Here is a 22,773-nt window from a genome sequence, read left to right on the forward strand (position 1 = left end):
ATAGGACAAAGAGAGGATAGTGTCCCTTTGAGCAGAGGAGATGGCTTTCATGGTGATTATGACCATGACACATGAGACATTCTGGTTTATATAGTTAGATATAGTTTCAAGAGTATGCCTAGAAGGATAGAGGCAGTAATTAAAGCCAAGGGAGGTCACACAATGTACTAGAATACCTGATTATCACTGTAAAATACTTGAGTCAAAAAACTGTCCACATGAGTCATCATTTTGTAAGCCTCATATCTCCACCATATCTCAACCGATTCCCACACCATAGTGCTCAATTGAAAGCCCTGAAGTAGTACTATAATATCGTACCAGCATGTCCTTGATGTGTTTGTATATTCTCATACAATATCATAGATAGTGAAAAATGTGAAAACATGTGGACAGTTTTTTGAGCCACTGTATTTGCATGTAGAAAACCATTTTTGCACATGCAGAATTATGTTACTATCACAGGTAAAGCAAGTTTAGGTGAGTGGCAAACAAAGAAAGAGCTAGAACAAATATATTCTACAGGTATAGTCAGCTCTGATGCGATAATGAAAATGGGGGACTTTGACTCACATCTCAGTCTTGGGGAAATGGACTGAGATGCTCATTCATACAATGTGTAGCTTTAATGTAGTTAGCATAGTGATATGTAATATAAGATAGCATAGATAAAATAAATGGTTGCATATTGTGTACCTTGACTGATGTCACTTCATCCTTCATTGTGCCTTTGGGTAGCACTCACAATATCTCACTCTGGCATCTCACCTTTGGACTTTGATCTGGAATCCAACAACAGGTTCTCAAATCAACAAAATACAGCATACCTACAATCACAATCAACAAAGACAATCCAACAGATTCATCTCTCTGGGAGGTAAATTCAAAGCTTGGACATGCCACATCAGCATTGTCGTTGGTGCACTGAAGCTAATGCAAAATATTTTACTAGTCTATTCATGCAGGAAAAATTGCTCATCTGATTGTTTCACTAGAGTAGCTATTAATGTTTAATGGTCACCTTCTGTGCCTCACATAACTTCTTTGACAAAATTGTACCTTCACTCAATGCATTAAGTGCATCTCAGCAGGACTAGCCCTGCTACCTCCGCCCGACTCTGTTCCACTCCTCCAACACTACCCCTATTTCCTCCAACTCTATATCCCTACCATCCGACCCTATCTGGAGCTCCGCTCCTCTGCTCTGTCAGTCCGCCTGACTCTACTCCTACTCCCTCCACCATTTCTGCTTTTCCAACCCACTTTGTTCCTCCAGTTTCTCTTGTGTTGGCCAGCCCAACTGCCTCACCAGTCCACTCCTAGACTAGGAACCACTCAACTTGTCCTGTCTCCTTTCAGTATTGTAGTTCCTCCTTTCGGATCACTAGTAATTCCTGTACCTGAGGATTATTGATCTGTCACGTACATATTGTTCTCTGAGCCTCCGCTTCGTATGTCTCAGTCATCCTTTGGTACACTCAGCACATAACCTTCTGCTATGCTATGCTTATCCCTTAGAGTATATAAACATATGTACTTTGTCTGTAGATACATCAGTCTGAATATTACCTTTTCCAAGCCCTGCTCTTTTGCTCTTGGACTTGGGCATTTCATTTTCCTCTTCACCCTTTCACATCTTCACCCTTTCACATCTTCACCTTTTCACATTGACACCATGTCACAGTATCACCATTTCCTGATATTACCCTATCTAGGGTTACTCTCCAACTTCACCTTATCACAGGTACACACTTCTATTCATTGATCTGTGATCAATCTTGATCTATCCTCGGCAAGTCCTCAGATATTACTTACATGCTGATACCTGGTGTATTCTCACAGACCCTTAACATGCATACACTGTGTGTATTCCCATGGACACTTATCTATACTTATATAGACATATTACTTACTTACCCTAGACCCTGGACCCTGACTTACTATCGTATATAAGCAGGTCATAGTCTCAATAATTCCTCATCTTGACCTACACTGGAATTACCCAGATACATCCTCAGACCACTATTTAGACACTAGTGAATTCATCCTTGATTCCTCTGACTTCTCTAGAGTGCCACCTCTAGTATATTAATTGACTTGAAACCTCCTCTGATTACCATCAGCGTAACACTGATTGACAACCCAAGTCTTGAGAGCAGCAATGTGATTTGCACTGTCCCAGATTGCCATCACCATCAAGTGAAGATCTGGCATTGGTAGATCCATTGGTGCATGCAGCACTGCCACACTTGATGATGCAATTGCTTGATCTCAATCAATAATAGTCAAGGTATAATGAATTGATAGTACTTACCAACTGGAGGCAAGACTGGTGCTATCACTGAGCTAGGGGCCTTGCTGTGGCCCTGGGGCTGTGGCTTCAGCAGGTTACCCTGAGGCTCACTTGGAGCTACTGATGGGCCCTGGGACTGGCTTCAGATCTGGACCTTTGACTGTGATGTCGATGGGGCTGTCAACAATCCTCTCAGCCACTTGGTGGACCTTCTTCGAGAGGTGGGTGTAAGGGCCCTGAGATGTGCCAAAATGCACTTGATCTTTTTTATTGTGCAGAAGATGCATGACATGAGGGCCTTCCCCTGGTGCTTGTCAAATCATGTTGTGCACATCCAGCACTCAATAATAAAGAGCTCCATGCCATGGTTCGGGAATTCCAGCCATTTAGGTCATACCATGATATAGGATGTGAGTATCAATTGCACTCCTATATTATCGCTTGGTGCTTATGGCTATATTAGTGCAAAACATTCAGACACCACTGACCAACTTCATACATACTCATGGAAGTCTTCCAGACCCGTCCATACCACAGCTCCTGGAGGCAGAGCGACCATTTTGATCTGCTTGGGCAGAGACATCTTATAAGCTGGAGCAGACCAATCAGGAGGTTCAAAGGATGCAGAGGGCTGAGCAGGCAAGCATCAAAATGCTCAAGGTTGTGTGTTCACTGATTCAATGGTTTGAGACCCAAATTCACCAGGGTCAAAGTAGGATATCTGAAGATGTAGACAGCATACGAACATGATATTTACATTAGTGTACTATCATCATATGTGACTTCCAGCATACACCTAGAATAGCAGAGTCACTTTGACTTCCCAGCCCGGCCCCATTGAATAGAAATACTTGAAACCATGACTGAGTACTCAACTTCCTGTGCATTGAGCATCAGATACTGAGTACTGAGGTCATGGTATCGGCCATTAAACCTCAATGATTGAGTACCGATGACCGAGAACCAACCAGTACCTTCTCAGTCTCAGCACTTGGCACTTGGCACTTGGCACTTGGCACTCAGGACCTCAGATCAGGCATTGAATACTGAGTAGATGGCATTGACACCCAATCACCAAACCCTTGCACACCCAACCATCGACAATCAAGTTCCATGGGCCAACTGCCAATTGCCAAGCACTGGGCACCTACCAGGATGGCATTTAGTGTTCAGTACTCGAAACTCTGTGCTCAGGCCTCGGTCTTTGGTTATTCAATGTCCACTATGTGGTGTTTAATGGTTTTGTGTCGATGACATGTACTCGGTCCTTGATCGTCAGCACTTGATCATCAGTCCTTGGTCATTGGTATTTGATTATTGATCCGACCACTCCAATATCAATATCCACTCCGCCTTCCGACCACCTCCACCCCATCTATCCTCCGCTCCTACGCTTCCACTCAACCACCCAACCGGCCACCTTCTAGAACGTCTCCACTCAACTGGAACCTCTTTCCCCTTCGGTACATAGACCCTTACTTCCGGATCACCGGTAACTCCTCTTACCACTTGATCACTGATCCGACGCGTACATATTAATATCCGCTCCGACTTATGTCTTTGCCTGTGTAAGTACTTACAAATTATATCCTTGGCCCGGTAGTCGAGTGATCCATCTGACATTCTTTTTCAGTGTGATCTGCATCCTGGCAGGCATCCACGCCGAACAGGTTTCCGATGTCCTCCCAATGGAAATTTCTGTTACTGTCTGTGACGAGTTGTCTGACTCGCCATCGCATGACACTATTCCCCTCACACGATCTTGTCTAGGCCTCACACTGCACGAATCTTCCCATTATGCCCACTCCCAAACCAGCACTTGTAGAGTGCGCAGACCAGGATATCAAAGTGCCAGTTATATCTTGCTACATCATGGTGTGTTGTGACTCGTTTCATAGTAGATTTTTGGGCTGATATGTTGCATCAAGTTGGGATTGGGGTTCTGTCATCTTTCGCATCAGGGTAAGCATATGAGGTGTCGCACTTCTGCCCATGATCTTTACACCAATCCTGCACAGGAGTCTTTTTTCCCTCAGGCTGTTCTTGTGCTTGTGTGAGGCTTTATTGGGAGCAAGCACAGATGCTGGTATGACAACAGTCTCAGATCAGTAAAGATTGGCAGACAATCAGAAAGACGGGGGTACTGCACGAAGTGCCACATAGAGATCATTTAAACACGAGTATAGATCACGTATGACATGCACGTGGATGTGCTTTGAGATGAGTCTAATTGTCATCTTTTCAAGTGACAAGATACAAGTCTCATTGCCGTTGAGCAAATGGTGGCTCAGATGCATGCAGGGAATGCTGCACTATAGCGGAATATCTGCATCGCTGATGATGTTGGGACTGGTGCTACACGTGGCACAAGCATTTGATTCATCGCACGCCAACATGTTCTTGGTGGATGAATGCAATGGACTCGGCCTACCAACAAATGTACGTTTTTTGCATGTTCACTCCAACATCACCACTTATGATGTGAGAATTGGATGAGTTCAACTTTTCAAGTTCACGTTTGCTAAGAATCAAGCAGATGAACTACTTCAGATTTGTTGGTCCGTTCGTGTCATGGATCCGTCATGACAGAGAAACAATGAGCGAGATGGGACATTGGGCACAGGGGGCTTTTCGTTGCACCTCCCCTTCGTGTCAAGTACGACTCTCAATTTGTTTGCAACTGGGAGTACTATAGTGCTGACTGAGACAACTCAGTGTAAGGAGGGCAGAACTCCTCGCTTATCATGATACTGCATGAAACTATTCTTCGTTATGCGTTGAAGCGCTCGAATGACCTGCCTCACGAGACCCTCGTCCTTTCTGCTCTGTTGACGCCGTAGATGATGTATGTGGCCCGACATTGCACTTTGCCTGCTCAGGTTGCTCACGAGCTTGTAGCTGGCTATCGAGAGATGTATTTGGTGTGGCGACACTGTGTCCATGTCATCCGTCCTTCGGACTTATGTTCTCAATGTTCTCACATCGCTCCTGTTTCCTTTCTCTAGTACTGGCACTAGTTATAACATTGCTTCAGATACCAGAAGACCCTGAAGCAGCTATCTTAAGAGACATCATCTCGCAACTTCGAAGTGGGACATGTGGAAGCATAGTGGGCTTTCTTGCTTTAGCAGAGATTCAATGGCTCTCCAGCGATGTTGGTCGGTGTGAGCGAGCCGAAAGTCAGGGAAGCTTGAGTGGCTGAAGCTTTGGTCTGGTGCTTTGATTGTGGACCTTTGACTACAAAGTGGCAAGTCTTGCATGAACTTCTCCAGGTATAACTTCCTTCATCAGCGTGCTGGGCAACAGCTGAGCAATCATTTATATGTAGGAATTTTGGTCACCTTTACCTGTCTCAGCTTCCCTTTCCCCTATAGTAAATTCAGCTATCCGTTCCCGAGCTGTCATAACATTTGATCATGCTGCAGCACTCTTTTGTGCGTCTGTAAAGTCAGAGCATCTGGATATGCAGAGCATCACGGTATGCATTTCCCCCCCCCTGTTGTAACTGAGGATTGAAAGTTAGGTAGTCTGACTGGGGTGCAACCATTGATTGAATGGCTGCTACGGTTGCATGTTGGAGCTGGTCATGCTTATGGTGATGCTTTGCAGATGGTAGTGATCGTTGACCCTCATCTCAAACGTGCTGGCGACTACCCGGCATACCAACACACATTTGGATCTCGCTTCTTAAGATGAAGACTATTGAAGGTCAGTGGAGCTGGACGGAGTGTATAGTTTGCAGGGAGATGTGTGACAAGTATGTTGAATCAATTTGAATGTACTACCCTACTACAAAGTTAGGAAGTATACTAAGTATATTGAATCAACTTGAATGCACTACCCTATTACGAAGTTAGGGTTTGCATGAGAGAATGCCAATTTATCAGTAAAGCAGGTGAAAACAATCCTGTGCCCATTAGTTACAGGAGCACTGAAGTGTGCAACCATGTGAGCCAGTACTGCAAATACTTGGCCAGGTTGTATGGGGATCTTGATACCCAGCTGTGGTGTGCAGAATTCCCATCCTTCCCAATTCCCAACAGCAAATACAAAACACCAGATCACTTTGCTGTTATTCCAGTCCAGGTGGACCAGACCTGACCCTCCTTCTTTGACAGCAACCGAAAAAAAATTGCCACCCAAGTCAAGGCTAGGGCGGTCCAGCAGATCACTAGCTAGAATATGTTTGACACGCTCATACGCCCTTAGACCAAACTAGTCAGTATATTAGTAGACAACAGACTAGGATATATACATACTTTTGCATAGCTTCCCAATGGGTAGGTGTGTGCTGCTTAAACACTGAACCAATTTTGGGAGCGACAAAATCGCCAATGTACTGCAATAAAGTGTCGATGACTGTGATGGCCTCCGGGGACTGATGACTAGTGCTGGTATCTGCAGTCAAATGGGGCAGGGCACTGGACACCTCCCATATACCGAAGTGGAAGGCATCAGTGGCAGAATGATTGGCATCACGCTTGCCCCCATTATGCTGTGCACCACTGGCAATGATAGCATCCCAGCGTATCTGTAGGTGCTTTTGAACTTTAGCAGGAATGAAATGATCAAATCGAATCATCAGATTGGGGGGGAGGCCATTGGGGACTTTAATGGATGAGGGGAGGTCCCATAGTGGTACAACAATTTTGCCACTTTCTTGAAGGGTTTCAAGGTCCTCAGGAAAAGTGGTATACTTCTTCTTGACAAGTTTCCAAACATGAGCACCATCGGGCTTCGCTTTTTAAAACTCGGCAGGGAAATTTTCAATGGGGTGAGAGTCTAATAGCACCATTCCACATGGTAAGATCATCTAGTGTTGCAATGAGAAACAATACTACTCACATAGTTGTTGCTCCACAGCACTTTTCACTTTCTTCTCCTTTCGTTTTGCCAGATACTTGGCCCTCCAAACCGCCCGGGATGCCTCACTGTGGATGCCTTGATGTTTCCGTTTGCTATTGGCCATCAGTGTGATGTGAATCAGTTGGTGAGTGGGTGGTTGGAATGTTCGAAAAAATTGTGTGACACTTACATAATACACACCGCAACACTTCTCACTGCTGCAACATCTCTTTCCAAATGGAGTCATGACAAAAATGAGCAATGGAAATATGTTGGCCTCCATCAAACAACTTGATCTTGTGAGGGAATATGGCTCCATGAATGAAGACACAAGCCCTAGGACCATACCACATTCTAAGCCCCAGCTTCTGGACACACAATTTACCACCCTTGAATGATCCTAGTGTGAAAAGGGGAGTTCATGCAAGGTGGGGGTCTCTGCAATCGACATGATTGGGAGTCTGTCGGTTGTAAATAACCAAATGGCCTTGGAATAAAGATGGATTGATGCTGGCTTGGGATTGGATGTGGGCGTAGCGTTCCATAAGGGCGTTGCAGAGTTCATTGTGGGATTTATAGGTGCCTGGGTCAAGGATTTTGAGGACCTCGTTAAGGCAATGGGACACCAGAGAAAGTTGATGGGTTAGCTCCTTACAGGCAGAGAAGCAAGCTAAAGACCCCAGCTGTGCCTTTGACAGGATTGGCTAACTTTTCTGGGAAGATTAGAGTTCAACTGGAATGTACTATAAGGAGGAGTTCACTCATGGTGTGACCGAGGGCATGCCATAGCACAACATTGATGCAGCCAGATATCTCTCCCTCAGCAAACCTGTATGCAGACCGCTTATTTCTCCCAAAAGAATTGGCACTGCTGCCCATAGATAGGGTGCTCTTGTTGCTTGCCCAAACTTTACCAAAACTTTGTTGAGCTTGTCCTAGTTAGAATTGTAAGATTTCAGGGTTGGAAAATGAATGAAGATCTTACATGAGCGCGCTCTGTGAGGAACTGCAGCATCCAAAGAAGGATTGGAATGCTATCGTTGTCGACTACCATTTTAGGTACAGCAGGTTCACCAGGCATATAATCCCAGTCAGTCCATGAGGGAGGAATTGGATCATGGGCAGACAATGGACTGTGCATCTCCTTGTGTATGGAAAACTCAAACTTAACTGATGCAAAAGAGTTGGGGAATGACAGTAGAAATACTGAGTTGGCACTTACTTGGATTCTGCTTTGCTCTAGTGACCATCTTTTGAGCAAGATTGCCCAAGGACTTCTCAAGGTGTTTTCATTGGGCTTGTTTGCCCCAATCAGCATTTTTTGGATGGGGCCTGAGACACTTTTTTGCTGAGGGTTTAGTCGGAGTGGTAGAACATTTGACCCTATTGCTGGATGAGTGTGCATCCACACCACATGCACCCCCAATAATATAGCAGAATTACTGACACCTATCGTCTACTACTGAATCATCATTAATGTCCACATCTGAATACTGTCTCATTCTTGACTGCAATGAGGGTCCCTTTGAGAGCTCCAGTGCTCATGGGAAACATAAATATTGCTACCACTCAGTCACAATTTCTTTCATCCACAATTGACGGCAGTACATGGTGGCCATGTCTGAAAATGGTTATTCCTGCCTATTTTCCACATATGGCAAAGAGTTCAGAGGCTGAAAGGACATCTGATGCCATATTGTTGATGATCACAATGACAGAGCTGCACTCCAGGTCTTTGGTGGAACAGCAAATAGGAGTAATAGTATGACTAGACATTTTCAGGCCATTATATTGATATATGCTCCTCAGGTCATGCACTCAAAAAAGATGGCAGTGGCACCTCCCTATGTGTCCTTGTCCCAGCAACTCTATCTCCTCAAGGGGTTGTACACTCAGATGAAAATTATTACTATGACATCTATCATGAAATTTAATTAATACTCAATACCTATATGTGTTCAGCAAATACACCATCTTGTGCTCTTATTCTGGACACCACTTGCCCTCAGGGGATTCATCCAGAAAGTGAGATTCATATCATGACAACCTTTAATTATCACTCAATCTTGATGCATCCCTTCATTACTATGCTAGGCAATGATACATCTTGATCTTGTTTGTCTGCTGTGGTCCTCCAGCCCTCTATAGACTACTTGATCTTGATTTCTAATAAGACTCTGGACCTGCTGTATGTTTGCATGCATGCAGTACTTAGGATCCTGCTCTGCTACACATATGAGGTTTCATTGACCTACCTCATGGTTGTGGGCCACAGGAAAAAGTATCACTATCCATTTGAGGTACATCATATATTAATTTTACTGCCATTTAGCCAGCTCATCCTCAGTATGCCATTCAGGTACCTTTATCAGTCATAGATGCCCTCTTGACACTCTGTGTCAATAAAAACATATATGAGATGCCAGAAGATGTGAAGCCACCAACTCCAGGAGGACCACCAGTCCAGCTTATTGCAGCCTCCATCAAGGGTCTTATATGCCCCTTATCTACAGACTACTCCTACTCTGTTAAGGACTTGCCCATGATGCAATAACACTGCAGGGACAAGCACGAGATTACCCCATCAGAAAAATTCTAGACTTGCCCATGCCTGGTACAACACTTCTTCACTTCTATTGGAAACTTGTATTACAAGGTAATAAAGGACATTATGGCTGGAGCATCACCCATCGTCAAAAATGTTTTTAAGGACACATTCTTGCCTGCATCAGATTATGCCTTGATTGTCTCTTCAGATATAGAATGAGAGTGTACCCCACTCATCTGCTTTATGAGGTTGGACACCTTTGTGCCAGACATACAAATGAATCCTGTGTAGCAACAAGCTGCAGAAAGGATTAAGAAACAACATACCAATGAAAAATACTGCAGTATTCTTGCATGTTTCACTGATGCAGCTGATGCACATTTTTAGAGAGCAGCAACTGTATTAGATGGTCACCCACAGAAGCTTATACTTGCAAAAATACTCATTCATGGGAAGGACATCCCATGAAAGATGTCAGTGGTCATTCCATGGTCCAGAATGTTAGTTATTGAGTCCATAATCCCATCTAACAATTCAATCCTCTGCAATCCCAATCAACCATGCAGCTTTGGGTGAAACATCATCTGCTAAAGAACATGCATCTGAAGTGTTGCCCTTTGAGTACTAAAATAAACCAGTGATATTTATTCATGAGATTGTTGTCAAGTCTGTTTGGATGTGTGCTATTTTTTAACAGCTAACCTTAATATGTTTTCTGTTGCTTTAGTACATGTATAAGGCTTTGGTAGAAAATTTGTCAACCCTTGCTGGTATGTACATATCTAGTGTTACTTTGCCACAGGGACTCTTTCCAAAGACTTGACATTGTGATGTGAAAATGAACCATAACCAAACAAAGCCACACATGGTGAACCCTACAATATCTGCTTCTCTTTTCATTCCACAATCTCATTCATTGATCTTGTTTTATTATAGCATGCACCAAACAGATAGCTAGGCACTCCCTGACAACTGCTAAACATCCCTCAAAGACCACTCCTAGTAAAACATACAAGGCAAATGGCACTTCCAGAATTAAGACACATGTTATGGTTGTCATAAGGGCCAAATGAAAGATCTTACCATGGCTGCTGAGATCACTTGCTCAGTCAATAACTTCATTTTCAATCCTAACAAATGATACAGAAATAGTCTTGAATAAGTACCTATTCAATGGTGGGGTTATAATTACCTACAGCATCCCAGAGGAGTTGCTAGCTACCAATCCAAAAGACCACCAAGCCTACACCATGGCCCAGGTGCCTATTTTTCAGGTAAGAAGCACATAGGGTATGTCCCACTGCTATTCAGGTACATGGGCCTGTGGCTGGAGTTGTGCTACTACATCATGTCATATATCAAGGTCTGGAAACTTTGGATGCAGGAGGCTGAAAGGGGGACAAAGAAGCAGAAAGACATGGTGACAATTTGCAGACAGAACTGTGTGATGACCCTTGTCACTCACATTTAGACAAGGCTTCTGGTGGTGGATCAATTGGTGGGTCTGCATTACAACATAAAGTCTACAGCAGAGCATATCAAGATACTGGATAAATAGAAGGTCCAGTCCCTCTGCAACTGGTTGAACAAGGACTTTGCATTACCAAGAAAGAAGGACCAGAGTTCTTAGAAGTAGTCCCTCTCAGTGCTGAAAACAAACCATTTTTTGGTTAGTCAATCTTCTGTAGTGATATCCTTACACCACCTAAAGCAAATGCAGAACAGGGCTGGGTGATAGACAAAGAGGGCCTTGATCTGCTGGTGCCCCCACCATACATGCAGTGATAGATCAAAGGTCTTCTGAAAAGCTTTAAAAGACTTTAAGAAGATCATCAAGCCACAGGCCTATGTGGAATTGAACAAGCCCAGTAAATTCTTTGACACTTGGCATGAGGAGGAGGTGTTATTGCTAGAACACTAGCATGAGGGGCATAAATATCACCCACACCCCTGGTCAAGGAGGCAGTGGCATTGGATAGCCAAAGGTGGCATCTTCATACATTTTTATTTCTTCTAACTACTGACTTTGATTAATATTGCAGGAAATAACTTTTGGAAGGATCCCTTAGCTTTGTACATTGTGTCCTGTTATCACCACCAGTGTGTGAGGAATTCCACTAGTTCTTGGCTGACTTGAATTCAATTTCCATCATCCTAATCTTGGAGCCTAAGTGAGTGGAAGTACAGCAGGTGGCTAATAATCTGTGGATAGGGGAGATGACCTGGAGGGACTTTGTGGAGAAGTTCTAAAAGATGTGGGCATTGGAAGTGAGTACTAGCAGTCCTTGGCAGAAACAGGATATAGTTTTCTTGCCCTTCACCTCTTTCATACATATTTGTTATGGTTGTACTCTTTTCCCTTCTATTCCTAATCATTCCATCACATTCTATCACATTCTATTGTATGATTCCTTTTCCCATTTCTCAATGGCTATCTTATTTAAACTGTTGTCTTCCTTCCTGTATTTTTAACTTGACCTACGCAGACCAGGGCCTGCAATCTACTAGCTTTCTTGAACAACTCGGTATAAGGATACCACTTGACTTTGACTTTTGATTTATAAAGATGTCTTATGACGCCGAGCATAACAATATTAGGTATTCATTTTGTATTAAATAATTTTTTTTGCTTCCATGTTCTTGTGTTGGGAATGATTCAATATTCTATGTACATGCACTTTGTGTATCTGGACTTTCAACATTTGCGTGTATGTGCCATAGCAAGGGGAACAGTTGATGCTTCAATGTTAGGATGGGGACTCCTGATCCTAGGTTTAAAATACTCTTAAATATTGTTTGTGATATCCTAGTTGTGACTGGAAGGAGAACATGGATGGACATGAACTACCAGTCTAAGGAATACATAAGGACCTCATCCACCTCCTCCAATGAATAGTGGCACAACCTGATTACAGAGATGTTTCTGATAGAAATATTGACTCTGTCTAGGTGAGAGACATCTTCAATCATACATCAGCTGCCAAGCCCTGCATGCTCCTCTTTTAATGAACTTTATTTGATTGCACTCATGAGGTCTGTGTCTCATTATGTTTCTTCTCTGCTAAGGCTAAATGTTTGTGTGCAGAGGACATATCAGCATGGGCACTCCCCCTCATGATAGTGGGAGATTGTTATCATACAGAGACTTCACATCAGACCATGTGGTGCCTCCTCATCATGGATGATTGGCTTCTCAAGGTTCATCAGTGATCCATTCATCATGTCTCAGGTAAGTTTACTGTCCTGTCGCATTGTGCTTACTGTAATATATAGATAGTTAGTTGGTGAGCCTTGACTTCAAAGATATGTTACTGAATGATTCCAGATGATGGTTCTCACATCCGCACTCCATATATATAGCCAGGAATGCCTGACAGTATACTTCAATATGGACAGGCATTGCACTAGGGCTATGGACAACCTATAGTCTATCATACATTTATGTATTACACCATCAATCTCCCAGGTACAGGTGCCTAAAAAGTACAGGTGAACTCTTCATCTGAGTATGGATCTTCATCATTGCCGTGGACTTCATTGCAGGTCTTTAACCCTGGTTTGTTCCCAAAGATTGTTGGTGATATTGATGTGAGTGATGCCACCATCCATCATAACAAAGGTTTGTTTCTTGATCATCTTGCCATTGGCTAGAGGTATCTCCCCCACTCTCCAAAGATATCTTTTGTTGAGGGACCTTGCACTACTGTCATACATAAAATGTTAGAAATAATCTTTACAAATCAAGTGATCTGACTTACCAAGAGGAGCTTCTTTGTTTCTCTTAGTGGAGACCTTCTCCAAACTTGCATCCAATAGGTCTATGAACCAGTTGGTTTCTGCAGTCTTCTTAATGTTACAAGCATTTAGACACCATGGGTTGTCACTCAAGCTCAACCAGGTATCAGTGTCAGCAGCATTGTCGACCCTCTCCACTTCAGAAGCCTTCAGACCTTATGGGGCCTCTATTCCTGTGAGCCAGGCAGCATTGGCAGCCTTGGCTTACTTTTCATGTAGTGTTGGAATGCATCTGGGTTAGGAACTTATGCAACCTTGGTCGTCTGGCCCACATCCCATACTTCATTGGCCACAAGGGAGACAACTGTGAGAAAGACCAGTCTAAGGAGTTATGTGCAGCTCATTAATGTATTATTAAGGAGGATAAGGTATTAGCTGCAATGAAAACTATTAAGTTACTAACTAGGGCAAAAACTAAGTACCAGGATTCTGCTGCCAGGACTCACGTCCATGAGATCCTCATGGACTGGATTTCCAAGATCTGATGTGTATAAGACAAGCAAGTCATCCATTGCACTGTAGACTTGCTCAGATATGATGGGGAAAAATCAACAACACGCTACCACCATACAAGATGGTCTTTATCCCAGTACACATCTCCAGCATGAAGAAGGCAATCTTCAACAGTTTCAATAACAATATCACTGGTGGGTAAGCACATAGCTCCCTCAGGGGACTGCAGTATCACTGACAATATTACTCATATTTTATAGGTTGATGCCTAACATGCTTAACAGTAGTGCTGCATTTAATAATGTATGTGCACACATAGGCCCCTCAGGGAGCTGCAACTGACTTGCCCTCCATAGAAAGTCTACCTCAAAGGTCACACCAAGGTTGCATTTCCATTTTATGACTTGCCTCACTACTCCACTGTGAAGATGATTCAGGAATGGGATGACATGAGATCAATGAAGACTAATTGCCTCATCATGTTGGTGACATGGCATCTTGAGTCCAATGATCATGGAGTATTCCAGAATTTTGATCAACAGCTGCACATAGAGCAAGTCAATGTGCCACCTGTCAATGAGGTCAGAAACACCTATAATATAGATTTGCCCCACCTCATGACCATGGGGTGACATAAGATCCTTGTGCATATGGAGTTCCCAATGATGGCCCCCCTCCTGGTATCAGTGAGTGTTCTCCATAAAATTGACTGAGTTATTCAGTTTAACAATACACTTCACTATAGGTCCTCAAATTGCACAACATTGAGCTGCTGATGTTCAATGGTGGACATACTGTGGATGAGTGGAATGTGATTATCAAAAAGTTCAACACCAACCCATCAGCCTGGGATTTTTTATTCTTGACTGTTGGCACTGTCAGTCTCAATCTCATGGTCACAAGCATTGCCATTCTCTTTGTATGTTTTGTCACTTGGCTGACTTGTCTGACAATTCACACATCCTTAGAACCAGTGCTAGTTGCAAATGCTGGCCAATCAAATTATTGAATACATGTGGTGCCTGGGACAAGAGGAAACCACCATCATGTACAACATGGTTGTTCTTGGCACAGTGAATGTGCTAATAATCAATAACAGTGAGGGCAAGGGTAAGAATGCTGGCAGAGTTCTTGGCCACCAACATAGGTGATAGGGCTCACAACACTGAGATTGATGGATTGTATTAACATGACTCCTACTGCTACAAATAACTAGTTGTCGCTAACAAAATCCATCAAGTGATGTGAGGTGAGATGGTCATCAACAACCCTAATGATGATGTCATCATAGAGGACCAAGGAGCACAGGGTTGCACCCACCAAGGGCAAGGCAATGAACAAGGCAAAGGCAAAGTGCAAACCTTGGGCAAAGGCCAAGTTCTCAGGGATTAATTGAGACAATACACATACAGTGGCTCAAAAAACTGTCCACATGTTTTCACATTTTTCACTATCTATGATATTGTGTGAGAATATACAAACACATCAAGGACATGCTGGTACCATATTGTAGTACTACTTCAGGGCTTCCAATTGAGCCCTATGGCATGGGAATTGGTCGAGATATGGTGGAGATATGAGGCTTACAAAATGATGACTCATGCGGACAGTTTTTTGACTCAAGTATTTTACAGTGATAATCAGGTATTCTAGTACATTGTGTGACCTCCCTTGGCTTTAATTACTGCCTCTATCCTTCTAGGCATACTCTTAAAACTATATCTAACTATATAAACCAGAATGTCTCATGTGTCATGGTCATAATTACCATGAAAGCCGTCTCCTCTACTCAAAGGGATAATATCTTCTCTTTGTCCTATGCTGGCCTCTCTGCTCATCAAATTTCCTCTAGAACTGAAGTATGCAAGTCTACTGCAGCCAAGTGTATCAAAGAAAGCCACCTGGACAAGGAAAACTCTTGTGGAGGACGTCCACCTCTGCTAATAAGGGGGCTATCATCCAACATATCACTACAGGAAAGGCTAATAATGCCCTCCAAGCCACCCATTATACCAATTCCACCATCACCACCACTGTCTCTTCACAAACTGTGAGGAATGTTCTCAAGGCAGCTCATCTCAAGGCAGTAACAAAGAAGAAATGCCTCTTATCTCTATTAAACATAAGCTGAAAAGACTACCTTTGGCTTGGCCCATCAAAACTGGACTGTAGAGGACTGGAAGCATGTTATATGTTCAGATGAGACCAAAATCAATAGGATTGGGTCAGATGGGAAGGTATATGTATGGAAAAAGAAGAGGGATTTTCTAACAGACAGAGAGGTTAGTGAGGCTGTCAGATTTGGAGGAGGTTCTCTAATGGTATGGGGCTGTATGAGATGGAATGGTGTGGGTATGCCCGCTGAAGTTGAGGGGAGGATGGATGCTGAGCAGTATGTGGACATTCTAAATGACCACTTGCTGCCTAGCATAGCTGACTCAGGGATTGATGAAGAAGACATCATTTTCCAACAGGATAATGATCCCAAGCACACATCTAGGAGAGCCAGACAATGATTTAAAGAACATAATATCAATGTTCTTGACTGACCAGCACAGTCCCCTGATGTCAATGTCATTGAACATCTCTGGGGAATACTCAAGAAGATGCTTCAAGCCTATGAAACCCCCCCTAAAGGAGTATAGGAGCTATGGGAGAGAGTAGCAGTGGAATGGGCAAGGATTACAGCAGAATATTGCCAGAAATTGATTGAGAGTATGCCTAGAAGGATAGAGGCAGTAATTAAAGCCAAGGGAGGTCACACAATGTACTAGAATACCTGATTATCACTGTAAAATACTTGAGTCAAAAAACTGTCCGCATGAGTCATCATTTTGTAAGCCTCGTATCTCCACCATATCTCGACCAATTCCCACGCCATAGGGCTCAATTGGAAGCCCTGAAGTAGTACTACAATATGGTACCAGCATGTCCTTGATGTGTTTGTACATTCTCACACAATATCATAGATAGTGAAAAATGTGAAAACATGCGGACAGTTTTTTGAGCCACTGTATACACAATGATGATCTTTGCTTTCCTCGCACTTTACTAGAGGACTACTACCCAGTATCAATCCCCTTGGGACAAGTCTTTCTCTCGCACCCTTGGAAGATTACTAACATAGTTAGGCAACAATGCTTGACATTCATGGTGGCACTGGCATTTTTCACACTAGTCTTCAGTGAGGCATTAAAGGAGGACAAGTTTGAGGCTACTTCCCCATCAACACTATCAACACCAGAAAACGGCAGCACCTCATTCATACTACTGGTGATGCCAGCCATACTAGGCTGCACCCAGTTCTGACTCAGGTAGTTGGGGGATTGGGCCCCGGGAAGGGGTTATACACCACTGTGGGTTGAGGAAAATAGATACCAACTATGTCAGTATTCTTCCAAAGGTGCAAGAGAAATACTCATCCTAAGGGGATTGCTACTGGGTAGTGTCCTTTACGTGTGTGCAAGGAAACCAATGGCTAGACTCTGTCTAACAATTCATTCTTTAGACCCAGGTGACACTTAATCCCCTCCCCTCCTGTCATATACCTGATCCGACTGCTCCAATACTGATATCCACTCCACTTTCCGACCCCTCCGCCCCATCCATCCTCCACTCCATCCAATCACAAGTCCACATTCCGCCCTACGCTTCCGCTCAACCACTCAAACCGGTCCCCTTCCATAAACCTCTCCATTCAACTGGATCTCTTTCCCCTTTTAGATATACACTTTCCCCTTCGGTACATAGACCCTTACTTCCAGATCACCGGTAATTCCTATTACCGCCCGATCGCTGATCTGACGCATACATATTGATATCCACTCCGACTTATGTCTTCGCCTATGTAAAGTACTTACAAACTATATCCTTGGTACATAGCTTTACTATATGGTTATCCTGATCACTGCCTCATACATAGAAGTATATAACATATCCTGTACTTAGATATTTTTCCTTAGTCTTAATATTACTTGTCTTCTCGCAGTGACCTCTTGTGAGAATTCTTAGTAGGACCCTGCCCCCTCTGGACACAAGTCTCAACTTGTTGTCACCTCCGACCCTCTGCTCTGACTTAGAGCCATGCTCTAAGTCCTCCCCTTATTACTCCGCCCCTATCAAACATCCTCCTTCACCCCTCCACATTATCCTCCGCCTTCCCCACCCCTACCAACATTCCCCTGCTCCTATCCACTCTCCGCATCACTCCCCGCCTTCTCCGCCCCACTCCTAGTCGGCCCACTGCTAGGAGCTCTTACTTCCCGACCCTCAAAGCAGACCAAAGCGGTCCATTCGTCCTACTGTCGGACAACGTCAGACCCACTCCAAATTCGGGGCATGTACTCGGCTAAGGGCGCAGCGCAAGAGCTGAAGCCAAGCCCCGACCCCTCTGCTTCCTGAGTCGGCATGGTACCTAACACCTCCCAACCCAATCAAAACCTAATACACAAACAGACAATCCTCAGCAACACATCTGAACAATAACAATATATTCTTATGTAACTAAGACTGGAATTTATTAGGTACCATGCTCAGATGGAGAAGCGAAGGGGTCAGGGCTTAGCTTCAGCTCTTGTGCTATGCCCTTAGCCAAGTACATGCCCCAAATTTGGAGCAGGACTGATGTCGTCCAACAATTGGATGGGTGGTCCGCTTTGGTCTGCTTTGAGGGTTGAGAGGTAAAGGCTACTAGCGGCAGGCTGACTAGAAGCAGGGTGGATGGATGGAGGGAAGTGAGTCAGAGCAGAAAGGAATATGGGGATTAATTTATTGGATGGAGGGGAGTAAGAGTAATAACTTTAGAGTGTGCCTCTAAGTTGGAGCGGAGGAGCAGAGGCGACAACAAAATGAGACTTGTGTCTGGAGTTGTCATATACCTGATCCGACCACTCTGATATTGATATCCGCTCCGCTTTCCAACCCCCTCCACTCCATCTATCCTCTGCTCTGTCCAATCACAAGTCCGCATTCTGCCCTATGCTTCCGCTCAACTGCTCAACCGGTCCCCTTCCATAACCTCTCCATTCAACTGGATCTCTTTCCCCTTTTGGATATATACTTTCCCCTTCAGTACATAGACCCTTACTTCCGGATCACCGGTAATTCCTATTACCACCCGATCGCTGATCCGATGCGTACATATTGATATTCGCTCCAACTTATGTCTTCGCCTGTGTAAAGCACTTACAAACTATATCCTTGGTACATAGCTTTACAGCATAGTTATCCTGGTCACTGCCTCATACATAGTAGTATATAACATATCATGTACTTAGATATTTTCCTCAGTCTTTGTCTTCTCACAGTTACATCTTGTGAGAATTCTCAGTAGGACCTTGCCTCCTTTGGACACAAGTGTCATATCCCATACCTCCGGATCCGGAATTCCGGATCTACTCCATTAAAGTCCGGTTCTCCGTTCCTGCTATTCCACCCGGCGCTCCGCCTTCATCTCCGCACTCACCCCTAACTCCTTTTAGATTAGCTATTGTTCCGGTCACCAGTTATGTCCTTTCCACTATGCTTATTGATCCGTCCATTCCTACTTCATTTCCAACTTCACTGCTTTGATCCGTTACACTTAGTAATAGACTTTCCACATGCTTCGTACATAGCCCTTACCTTTGCTGACTGATTTACTTACATGATACCTACAGTATATAAACCCCTGTAATACTCTGGAACTCCTCAGTTCGAATATCACCTTAGTTCCTGCTCATTCCTGTACCTCCGGACTTGAGCTTGTCTCTTGTCAATCTCCGAGTCTTAGGATTGATTCCTTTGACTATACCTCTGACTCTTCATCTTAGTTCTGCTCATTCCTGCAATCTCCGGACTTGAGTCTCACCTCTTGTCCACCTCTGAGTCTTAGGGGTTAAACCTTAGGACTACTTCTCCGGCTCTACCTTAGGGTAGTCTAACCTCTGTTCAGTTTCTACTCCGGACTTCCGTAGTAGCCTTACTCCGTCCCCACATAAACCTTCCGGAGTTCCACCGAACTCCACCGACACCAGTCCTCCAGAACTCCCTGAACTTCTGTCGGACTTCCCCTCTGTCCCCCAGAAATTAAAGGGCACGTACTTGGGTAAGGGGCGCAGCGCACGAGCTGAAGCCGAAGCCCTTTGAGCAACCTCTCCCTTGAGCATGACCTTAACACAAGTCTCAACTTGTTGTCACCTCCGACCCTCTGACCCTCTGCTCCGACTTAGAGCCATGCTCTAAGTCTTCCCCTTATTACTCCACCCCTATCAAATATCCTCCTTCACCCCTCCGCATTGTCCTCCGCCTTCCCCGCCCCTACCAACATTTCCCCCTGCTCCTATCCACCCTCCACATCACTCCCTGCCTTCTCCACTCCACTCCTAGTCGGCCCACTGCTAGTAGCTCTTACTCCCCGACCCTCAAAGCAGACCAAAGCGGTCCACTCGTCCTACTGTCAGATAATGTTGGACCCGCTCCAAATTTGGGGCACGTACTCGGCTAAGGGCGCAGTGTAAGAGCTGAAGCCAAACCCCGACCCCTCTGCTTCCTGAGTCAGCACAGTACCTAACAGGAGTGAGAAAAATCCTACAGATAATTCCCACCAGTAGAAACTAAGGGAAAACAAGTGATATTAAGACTGAGGCTACCAGCTAAGTATATGATATGTTTATATACTTCTAAGTAAAGAGGCAGTGATCAGTAGTCCATAGCATAAGGCTATGTGCTGAGTATACAATTTGTAAGTATTACTACAGCAGAAAAACATAAGTTGGAGTGGATATCAATATGTACACGACAGATCAGTAATCAAGTGGTTATAGGAATTACCAGTGATCCGAGAAGTAAGAGCTATGTTTTGAAGGGGAAAGTATATACCTAAATGAGGTAAGGAGTTCCAGTTGAATGGAAGCTATGCAGATGGTAACTGACAAGGTAGTCGAGCAGAAGTGTATGAGCAGATGCAGGGACCAACTGGGTTGAGTGGAGACAGGTGGAGCAGAAGTGGGTGGAAGGTGGGAATAGGGTGGAGTGAGCAGATATCAATATTGTCAGAGTGGTCGGATCTGGTATATGACAGAATTGATCTACTATACTAACTATGCCACCCCCTGCCATCTCTGCCTGATTGTTCTGGAACTCACCCAATCTAGTCATCCTGTTGTTTGTTGTCCTGTTCCTGTGGTTAGTTAGGTTGAGTAGGTCAGTAGGTCAGCTATAACTGTTACAGAAAGGTTGTGATGAGGTAAGTAACACTATTAATCTAGCTACTTTAAAGATAGTAGGTACACTGATGCAATGGTTCCTGGATGAAGCAGCTAACAACAACAACAACTCACAGGATCACTCACATCCTAGCTGATTGCCTTCTGCTTGATGACCTCCTCCTTCTTGATGAACTCCTCCTGCTTCCTCTCACCATCCTCCAGCTTGAAGTCTAGCAGTTCCTCCTTGATCCTAAGTTGTCCCCCCATATTGGGCAGGACATGGAGAAGGTCACTTCCCTCTCCCTTGATCACCAGGCAAAAGATAGGGGTTAGGGATGGGAGTGAGGACGAAAGCGCAGAAGGGGGTGGGGGTGACAGTGTAGGTGGGGGTGGGGGTGACAGTGTAGGTGGGGGTGGAGGTGACAGTGCAGGTGGGGGTAACATACCCATCTCATGATTGTGTCGGGGAAGGTGAGCAAAGAAAAAGAGAGGAACTTACTTCATAGAGTGGCACTGCAGCACCAGCAGCATGTAAGTATGTACCAAGATAGACGCCAGGTCGAGGGACCAGAGCCTAAGGTTTATGCCTCCTCTGCATTAGTGGTGCAGCAGGGGAGGGCTGTCTCGCCTATAGGGTGCAATTAGTGAGTGAAATAACACAGATGAACTGAAGACTTACCATTTCCTGTGCCTTTCCTGCAGCTCTCAAATTGTCCTCCCATTCACACACCCTCTGCAAGTGAGCCAAACATTTGGCTTTTCAAATTTGCACCATAGTTGGTTGGTTAGGTTAGGGGTAGGAAGATGATGAAGAGTGTAGAATAAGTGAAGTTTATTCCAATTCATTAGGGGCAGAATTCCAAGTCTACTACTGGTAGGTGTGCCATTATCCAGAATATCCACTCACCACATGCACAGCTCCCTGGGGGGATTGCGACAGTAGGCGCTACAACAGGTCACATGAGATGACACACCACTGGTTGTTGAATCAACATTGAGGCATTGTCTCACATGATCTTTGTGAACAGTTGTGCACATATGACTGACACACCACTGGTTGTTGAATCAACATTGAGGCATTGTCTCGCATGATCTCTGTGAACAGTTGTGCACATATGACTGAAACATGCACAGCTCCCTGGGGGGACCATGTGTGTGGGCATGGCAACAGATTATGTGACACAACAAATCACCATTTTTTGAATTAACATTGATATAGCTAGCAGACCCTTGGTGGACCCTCTGCCCGGGATGAATGTCCCCACATTGCTCTCATGCAGCCAGCTTGCCTGGCTCATGGCCAATGCTTATCAACACCCAAGTAAGTGCATCTATGTCTTCCTGACTGCCCCTGAACTCAGTCAAGTTGGACATTAACATCATCCAGTACAACAGGCCCTTGCCAAATGAGAATCTGGTATGAAAGATGCCCAGAAAGAGGAGTTGTGATGAGGTTCCCTCCCCCTGAGAAGATACTCTTGGACTACCATTTGGTAGTAATTGATTCTGGCCACAGGATCATTCTCTGGTACATCCTGAATGCCCTGAGTCCCTGGGTGCATGCAAGTTTCTCATGTAGAACTATCATTTGGAAGTAGTTGACCGAGATCCCGATAGAACAACATATACATGACCACCATTGCCATGGGTGA

General features: G+C 44.4%; 5 protein-coding genes across 5 annotated transcripts; 2 read left to right on the forward strand and 3 right to left on the reverse strand.

Annotated features, from left to right (window-relative positions):
• Positions 1-1,836: 1,836 nt before the first annotated feature.
• EDB91DRAFT_1088191 (uncharacterized protein) lies at positions 1,837-2,876 on the reverse strand (the record flags this gene model as incomplete). Its single annotated transcript, XM_041316375.1, has 5 exons — positions 1,837-1,860; positions 1,918-1,940; positions 2,118-2,264; positions 2,315-2,433; positions 2,797-2,876. The coding sequence occupies 5 exons, from the start codon at positions 2,874-2,876 to the stop codon at positions 1,837-1,839; spliced, it is 393 nt and encodes a 130-aa protein (XP_041169592.1).
• Positions 2,877-6,130: 3,254 nt separating this feature from the next.
• EDB91DRAFT_1063976 (uncharacterized protein) lies at positions 6,131-6,884 on the reverse strand (the record flags this gene model as incomplete). The annotated part of the gene is made up of 2 exons (XM_041314647.1): positions 6,131-6,497; positions 6,553-6,884. Coding segments are annotated over 2 exons (699 nt in total), but the record flags the coding sequence as incomplete, so codon positions are not given.
• A 2,861-nt stretch (positions 6,885-9,745) lies between these two features.
• On the forward strand, positions 9,746-11,471 carry EDB91DRAFT_1088193 (uncharacterized protein; the record flags this gene model as incomplete). Its single annotated transcript, XM_041316376.1, has 9 exons — positions 9,746-9,794; positions 10,074-10,186; positions 10,414-10,456; positions 10,623-10,688; positions 10,833-10,960; positions 11,050-11,128; positions 11,158-11,184; positions 11,278-11,355; positions 11,398-11,471. 9 exons carry the CDS (start codon positions 9,746-9,748, stop codon positions 11,469-11,471), a joined length of 657 nt encoding a protein of 218 aa, XP_041169594.1.
• Positions 11,472-14,055: 2,584 nt separating this feature from the next.
• EDB91DRAFT_1088194 (uncharacterized protein) lies at positions 14,056-15,326 on the forward strand (the record flags this gene model as incomplete). Its single annotated transcript, XM_041316377.1, has 7 exons — positions 14,056-14,132; positions 14,195-14,237; positions 14,291-14,515; positions 14,573-14,620; positions 14,680-14,853; positions 14,915-15,044; positions 15,184-15,326. 7 exons carry the CDS (start codon positions 14,056-14,058, stop codon positions 15,324-15,326), a joined length of 840 nt encoding a protein of 279 aa, XP_041169595.1.
• Positions 15,327-21,268: 5,942 nt separating this feature from the next.
• Positions 21,269-22,683, reverse strand: EDB91DRAFT_1088195 (uncharacterized protein; the record flags this gene model as incomplete). Its single annotated transcript, XM_041316378.1, has 7 exons — positions 21,269-21,571; positions 21,621-21,695; positions 21,801-21,854; positions 22,029-22,067; positions 22,173-22,259; positions 22,439-22,535; positions 22,598-22,683. 7 exons carry the CDS (start codon positions 22,681-22,683, stop codon positions 21,269-21,271), a joined length of 741 nt encoding a protein of 246 aa, XP_041169596.1.
• Between the last annotated feature and the right edge of the window lie 90 nt (positions 22,684-22,773).

Source organism: Suillus paluster (genome assembly GCF_016628075.1).
Source record: "Suillus paluster strain FC165 chromosome Unknown EDB91scaffold_174, whole genome shotgun sequence".
Lineage (NCBI taxonomy): Eukaryota > Fungi > Basidiomycota > Agaricomycetes > Boletales > Suillaceae > Suillus > Suillus paluster.